Source organism: Triticum aestivum, chromosome 6A (genome assembly GCF_018294505.1).
Source record: "Triticum aestivum cultivar Chinese Spring chromosome 6A, IWGSC CS RefSeq v2.1, whole genome shotgun sequence".
Classification (NCBI taxonomy): Eukaryota; Viridiplantae; Streptophyta; class Magnoliopsida; order Poales; family Poaceae; genus Triticum; species Triticum aestivum.
Genome location: NC_057809.1, coordinates 617,794,877 through 617,803,052, shown reverse-complemented (window position 1 = coordinate 617,803,052; position 8,176 = coordinate 617,794,877). Strand labels below are relative to the sequence as shown.

General features: G+C 41.5%; 1 protein-coding gene across 1 annotated transcript; it reads left to right on the top strand.

The window, feature by feature from the left end:
• Positions 1-801: 801 nt before the first annotated feature.
• Positions 802-1,923, top strand: LOC123131445 (uncharacterized). Its single transcript, XM_044551120.1, has one exon. The coding sequence runs from the start codon at positions 967-969 to the stop codon at positions 1,237-1,239; it is 273 nt and encodes a 90-aa protein (XP_044407055.1). The 5' UTR covers positions 802-966; the 3' UTR covers positions 1,240-1,923.
• The last annotated feature ends 6,253 nt before the right edge of the window (positions 1,924-8,176 follow it).

Sequence of the window (8,176 nt, the reverse complement as noted above, 5' to 3'; positions counted from 1 at the left end):
ATGTAAAATATCCGGTTGAAGTTGATGGGCCATTTTCAAACCATCATTAAGTTTGCGGGGTGAAAATATAGTTTTCTCTTCAAAAGAAAATGACCATGCAAACGATATTGCGAGTCCATCCACACGGTCTCATAAGCGAGCAGGCTCGGACGTTACAAGCAAGGGCCTCATAAGCGACGGTCGAAGCAACTCCACACGAAAAAAGCTAGTGCGATGGGCTTGGATTCAACGCCGTACCAGAAACCGTTGGCGTACCTAACTAAGATACACGCACGTACGCAGGAGTTTTGTTCCACGCACCTTGAAATACACGTACATTACATATACACGCAACCAAGCAAGCACGCGTACGACCGCACGCTCGGCTTCTGGAGGCTTTTTTTTTACTTGGGATTTTGTACACGTTCAGCTAGCTGGCTCTCATGCAAAAGTTAGCGGTGCTACGAGAACAAAGTCATGGCTTATAGTAGATTACAACGTGCGGTAGTTGGGCAATTTCTTTTGAAAAAGTGAGGGGAGGGCACCAAGATTATTGATCTGTCATGGTGATTCGAAAGCGACACAGTACGTCGTTTAAATAACCGGGGCTATATCGCGCCAATTAGGCCAAAACAAGTGAGCTTGCCGGCGCTATAGTTAAGCACGTTTTGGCCGTGCCTGAAAGTAGTGGTTATTGGGCGGCCAACGTAATGTATGTGCGTATGATTGCTGCTGAGGAGAGGACACTTGCAGAAGATACTTGCAGAAGAGGAAGGGCGTGCCAACGCCGGTGGCCATAAATCGTCTGCCGGTCGCGTGCTCCATTGCCACTCCGTCCGCCTCCGGTTGGCCTCGCCACTCGCTGGCTTATATAAACAAACAGGGTGCTGCTCTGCTCCTCGCCGAACCCACCACAGCAGCAGCCAGCAGGCGAAGAACCTCCTCCCCGTCGCTGCAACTGATCAAACAACAAGATACCCACCGATCATGGCCCCAGCCACGACGTCCTGTGCCGTCCTCCGCTTCGCCGCCGACGAGGCGGCCCCGCCGGAGACACTCCACGTCGTGCAACTGCAAAGACTCCGCCTCCGCCAAGCGGCAGAGCGCTGCCTCGACCCCATCGCCGAGGAGGACGACTACCCTGGCACCAGCAGCACAAGCGGTGGCGAAGACGACGACGACGTCCCCGCCGGCTCGCCCAGCGCCCACGGCAGCAGCAGCGCCACCATCGACGACCTTGCCCATTGTCGACTTCGATAGGCCGGATCTATTAGACAGTGTTTGGTACTACTAGTAGAGTCAATCTCCTCTGAGCTGTGGTGTGTGTACTACGGTGCAGTTCATGTCGTGCGTGCTGTAATTAGTCCATGTCCATCCATGAATTGATGATGCGATTGTGAACAATCGCAAACACTGCCTCAACAACCGTGCAAATTTGCTGACTGCCGTACGAGCGGAGACTGCAAATCTCATTCTTGCCCTATGCTCTGCTCTGTTCTGAATCTGAAGAAAACTTTGCTCGCTGTGTGGGAGGCGCTCTCAACAGGAGAAGACGTATTACAATCCATCCGTCCTCACCATTCATTTGGCGCGAACATGTCCATCCCGTCTTCCATGCCCCGCACAGGCCGAGACTAGGGTCTGTGAAATCAAATGTACTACTACTACTGGTAGGAAGCCATGGTGTGGCTGCAGTACACGGCGACACGGCCGGCCTCTTCCTCACCGGGGCTGTCCTCATCGCCGTCGCCGCCCGCCTCTCCTACGCCAACATCGAGCCCTCGTACGCCAAGGCCGCCCGGCGCCGCGAGGTCTTGGAGGCCTTCATCGCCCGCAAGCGCGCAGCCACGGCCGCAGCCGGAGGAGCAGACTCCCACCCCAGCCCGGATCCCGCCAAGCCCTAGCCAAGGAGCCAAGCCAAAGGATCACGCGCTTCAAATCGATTCAAGCTGCTGGTTGCAGATACTAGTGGTAATTTCTTCTGCAGCAAAGGAGGCGATCTCGCTGTTCTCAGCTGGATTGTGATCTATACTTTGTTTTATTATATGGATTTTCCACCTCAGATTGCCAGCAGCGATAGATTGATGATAGTGCAGTGTTTTTCTTTTTTGTTCGGAGTTAACCAATTCAAACACCCACACCAGCATGTTTGCTGCACTGTTAAGTTTTGCTATCCACAATATGATGTGCAAATCTGAGCTTCTGCCCCCTCTTCGTATTTGATTGCTGTATTTTCCGTGGGAGATATACTACCAAACAAGCAACTGTGTTGGCTGATTGCTGCTCTATATTTTCGTTTCTCTTCTATATGAACACTTTCTGTGACTGAAGTTACATGGATCAAGACAGGAAATCCCACAAAAAAAAAGGACAGGACAACCTGAGGAAATGAAACTTGGTACCTGCAGTTTGGCAGAAACACTATATTTATCCTGTTATTCCTTTTATTTAAGTTACGGTACTTTGGTTATCTAGCCACGCTAATATGTATTTAAAATCTTCTTCAGTGTGACCTATCAGGTATAGGGAGGACCTGTGTGGTCAGACGGGAGGGTTATGGTTCAGATAAGGGAGATAACCAAATCTCAGGGGTGTAAGTGCCAAGGGAATTTGTGAGAAACAAAGATAGTCCACCAGGGGTGTATGAATTCACCACTCTGTGTGTTTGGCAAAAAACAGAAGGCGTCATTATATGCTTATATGCTACCATTGTCGGATTTAAGGCAACATTTACATTTTTGTTTCATCTCTTATTGTGCATTAACACATCTGCCCATGTCAGTCATTCACTTGGTCTCGTAGTACATTCTTGTACCTGCACTAGTATATGATAGATTCTTCTACTGATATTCTTCAGGCACATCACTATTTTCCTATTCGTTTATAAATTAAGGTTTGATGTCACGTGTGAGCTACTTAAGTAGGCTTTACTGTTTATGCTCTGAACCGGCAATTGTAATACTGTCATACATGCATGCATTGATGGAACCTAATTTATTTTATGCATCCAACAATCCAGATTTATTTTTCTTTCAGATTCATTATGCTGCTCTTTTGGGAGAGAATTTGTGGAAGAATTCTTGAAGAAGAGGTCTAATCATTCCAAGTTAAAGATGCCATGCCAGAACTCAAGTTGAACAGGTACCACACTTTTGTTGCATACAAGTACAACCTAAATCCAAATATTACTCATTCACACTTATGGAGGTCTTCTCTTTTTGACCATCTAACTCCAGTCTGCCAACAATTTCTATTGACCATCTAGCTTTGCATATTGACCGTTGGATCAAGCCAGTCCGATGGTACAAAGTTGGCAAATCCGAGTACTATTGGCCATTGGGTGTCATCTTCACTTCATCAGATTCTTCCACATGGTACTATCTAGAAGATTCCATGGTTCAGCGTAAGCACAATGCACAAGCACCAACATATAAGCACTTTTCCTTTGTTCTAGAATCTTCCATACTTGAATTATCTAACCTTTTGAATTACCATTCCTTTTATACACAGACCTCACATCACGTGAACTTATTTGTTTTTCACACTTTTATACTTTAGTTCCCCCAGGCAATTCTTCAAAAAGAACTACCATTCATTTTTACTTTATGATTTTTTTTCAACGCTATGCTAGCACATTTATAAATTTCATTTGTCTTTGAAGAAGCAATACTAGTCACCCGAAACTGCATTACGAGATACCTAGACAAATATGTTCGATATATTTCACATGAGATTCATGTAGTATTATACCATGCAATATTTGAATACTTTGTAGCTATAACCTGATTTGAATGGGATGAACTACGAGAATTAAATTTACATCTACGATGTACATATATGACTCCAATCGTACATGATTACATGTTATAGTGTGGTATGTCTATATTCGTTCATATCTTGGTCATCTAAACATCTACCGTGCATTGCACGTGTACCTTACTAATACCAATAGATCCTGAAATTGCAGTTCCCACAAAATCCTTCATTTATTTCCTGCGTATGTGCAATTTATCACAACCTAATACCGAGTCTAAAGTAAAGTCTATTCCTCAACCACTATAGGTTATAGCTTATGGCTCAATTCCCTGGAACATGCTAGTCAAATGTTCATGTATGATATGCATATAGGTTTGCCATGGTTAGCTTGAACAACCAATGGAAGGCCATGGTTGTAGCCATGGCAGTAGGTGAAGGATAATTACTCACAGGTTAATTATTTGTAGGGATATCTCTCCATCAATATTGACACAATGGTATCAATACCCCAGATCCAAGTTGAGCAGAATCCAGATGCACGTGTCACTTGTTTAGTTCATCCTCCCAGCCAATACTACATCATGTACTTTTAGTGTTTGTGCACTGCAATATATGCTTTTCCGCTGCACTCTCTACACACCTACTAGTAACATGTACCGGTTTTACTCTTGTCGGTGTTACAGTCTCAAATACAATTTACCCTCTGCAATTTCCAAATTTACACAGTTCTAGTCTGTTAATACTTGGGGTTTGAAGATACTTGTACTTCTTACTTTCTGAGTTTTTTAGTGTACCTTTACTGTCCTGTATAGGTTTGCACTATGTGTTTGTGTGCCACCTCACATTTTGGGCATTAGAGGATCTTTTGACCATGATAGTTTCTCCTGGAGACAATTTCTCTTTTGATCAAAAAGTACAGGTAGGTGGACCTGTATCCATGATTCCTTCTAGCCCAGGAACCACACTATCTTATACCATTAGGAAAATATGCATTCCAGGGGGCAGGAGAGGATGATACGTAGGCCCATCTTTGATATCCATTTCCACAATGCTCGGCTAGGGAATTTATTATACATAAATGTTAAAATGCTGCAACAAAAAGAAGCTACAAAAAACATCATAATATTTTTCAAACATGAATGCAACAAAAAAGTCAAACAACGTAAGATGACAAGGACAACAAAAAAGTCAGAAATGTCACATGGTTTCCAGCAATTTACTAGGTTTGCCTCACTTTACATCAAATGTTGAAAACTCAAGACCATGTAAGAGAAAAAACATTGCATTGTTCATCTTGCATGTCGACCAGTCCCTGAAAAATGGTTAATTACAACAGATGAAAAGGAGAAATGACTTATCAAACCAACGATCTTAGTTCTGGACCTTAGACGTCAAAAATGTCAATCCTGCGATAACGATCATAATGTTGCGAAAGTAGTTGGACTGCATAGACTTATTCGGGCTGCCTCCCAGGCCATCGTACTCGGCTCTTATTTTCTGCTTCATTGTGTCGGACAACTCTCTCTGCAGAAGTTCACAGAAAAACAATTTTCAAATATTTTGGTTGGAATATTCACAGAATTATATATTCTCCATCCAACCTATATTCGAGCATCTGTTCCTCCAATACTTTTTCCGTTTTTAAGTTTAATATTTTTTATGTACCTCACACAATAATAAGTTCAAATCTCTATGACTATTCACGTACATAGATATATATGGCTATCTCCCTACCAAAAATGTACTATGTTACGTTCTCTATCAGGTGAGAAAGCGGTGAGAAAGCATCAGGATCTTACTGGCTATCCCAATGAAGTTGTGAGCTAGTTAGGAAGGTTTCGAGCCACACTTCTACCTTTAATCTGATGCACACATGTAGGATGGTTTGTTTTGTCATTTCTTTTCTGCTAATTTTAAGAGTAAGTATCCATATCCATTGGTAAAATATTTTTCCAGTTGTTCAAAAAATTGATATATATATATATATATATATATATATATATATATATATATATATATATATATAATTCGACACATGATCTGGCACTACATAGGATAGGTTTTCACATCTTCATTATTTATATTAAACTCTTTTACTTTTTATAATTTTGTTATTTTACCAAAAAATATATGCTATTTACTTATTAATACATCTTATAACTCTTTTTAAAGTTTTTGTTGTTTCTCAAACTAATAAAAAATAGCTATTTTTCTAAGATAATGGTAAGCACTCTAATGTGAACACAGAGGTTCTCAGAAGACATATTTTATCATTACAAATGATGAAAATAATTTATCATTACAAATGCTCATTTCTTCTTAAACTGAAAATTGAAGACATATTTTCTATGGAGATTTTAGTTCGAGACATTAAGAAATCTCTTTCTCCAACCCTTAGTAAATACAAAACATCACTTCATCGATAAATTCAGTTGTGTCTGGATGTATTATGACATTTCTATATGTTTTGACATCTAAATATGTAAAAATCTTGGTAGAATATTGTACCAAGATTTGAGGGACCACACAGATCAAATATGTAAATATATTTTTGCTAAATGTAATGTAAGCAAATATAAAGGGCCACATTAACCGTAAATTAAGGTTTAAATATTATTATATTTTTTATATGCAGTGGTATCCAAATAACTAAATATCATGGTAGAATATTCTATACCTGTCGTGATAGAGGACCCACTAGAGTACATGCAAGATCATTGTCTATATAATTAGCATGCCTAACAATACTAATATCCTGATAGAGGACAACCGACTTGGTCCTACGAAGAACCGGGAAATAGATTAATAGGAAGAAGTCAGACTCAAAATCTACCTAGCTAGCTCACGACTTCATTGGGATAGCCAGTAAGATCTAGCGCCTTTTGTCACTTGATAGAGGACGTAATATAGTACATTCTTGTTAAAGTTACATATTTAAGCTCTGCAGTGCCATATTCCCCAAGGAAAGCGATACAATGTCTCACAACACCATAAAGAAAATGGTAGATAGAAAATGAAGATGACATAAGATAAGGCGTGACCTTGTCTCCTTTTAATGAAGATGTGAATGATTGTAGCTAAGGGGAAAATTGAATGAATGTGGAAGACAAAGGGATGGATCTATTAAAGGAGACATGAGGAATGAGGAAGAATACAGAGTATGACACTGACCAGATGACAATATGGTTACAACACCTGAGAGTCGGATAACACACTGGGGGGTAACCGACGTCTGGGCAGACAAATAATACGAGCACCACTTGGACTTAGAGGCATGGTATGACTAGCATGTTGATGCCCTATCTCACAACTGTTCAAGCATAAGAGGAATCAGGTCAGGAAGAAAGAGGACTAGGGGTGCAAAGGTGAGGATGGAAGAGATGAAATGGGTATGTTGCATCCTCCTTATGTTCTTTGAAGAAGCATCTATTACAAAACTAGTGTAAATGGTTGAGTAGAAGATATTATCAGGACTTCCTACGCTCAGTATTTTTTATATATTCTGGAAATAACTTCCGTAAACTTTCAGGACTTTTGGAGTTGTGCAGAATAGGTCTGTAATATTTGCTCCTTTTCCATCCCAGAATTCCGGCTACCGGCATTCTCCCTCTTTACGTAAACCTTGTAAAATAAGAGAGAATAGGCATAAGTATTGTGACATAATGTGTAATAACAGCCCATAATGCAATAAATATTGATAATAAAGCATGATGCAATGGACGTATCAGTTACCAAAACTCTCTCCTTTTCCATACGGCTCCCATTCCACCTGCAAAATGGGATAGAATGCAAAATTGATATCGAGTTACAATAGAAGTATGATAATCACTTATGCAATGTCGACTCACCTGCTCAGGCGTGATCGCGTCCAGCTCGCTCTTGTATAACTTGTACAAGACCGAGGGATCATTCATCGTCTCATTTAACACATCCCACTCGTAAGCCCAAGTGGGGAGCCATAGTGGGTCGTCTTTGTCGTCCCAATCCTCGTACTTCACGGTCTTTGGTCGTCCAACCGGCAAACGCTCCCAACTCCATATGGAAAGTGCGAGCATACAGCCACCAATACCTCCAGATGGCCTACAACAGGCGTCATCCAACTGCACATAAAAGAGAACATGGTTGAATTAACATCAAGATCGCATTGATAATGTAGCAATGAAGTGAAAAAGAAACAACTTCATACCTCTATACAAGTAAGCCAGTGTCGCCGAACCCCAACTCCATTTGCTATCGAAGACGGTCAACGCCTACAGCCACATCCATGGAGCATTCTTGCCTGTGCCATCAGCAAACATAGTCCTGGATATCACGTACCACATGTAGGCACGAGCATATGTGTTGACCGTGTCCTCATTAGCTTCCTCAGGGCAAAGTACCAAAGTGCATTGTAATCCACGTGAAAGGAGCACCGGCTGCGACTCTTTCCTTCTTCTTGTCT

Excerpts from the sequence above, each read along its gene's own strand:
- LOC123131445 (XM_044551120.1), top strand. The coding sequence starts at position 967 with ATGGCCCCAGCCACGACGTCCTGTGCCGTCCTCCGCTTCGCCGCCGAC.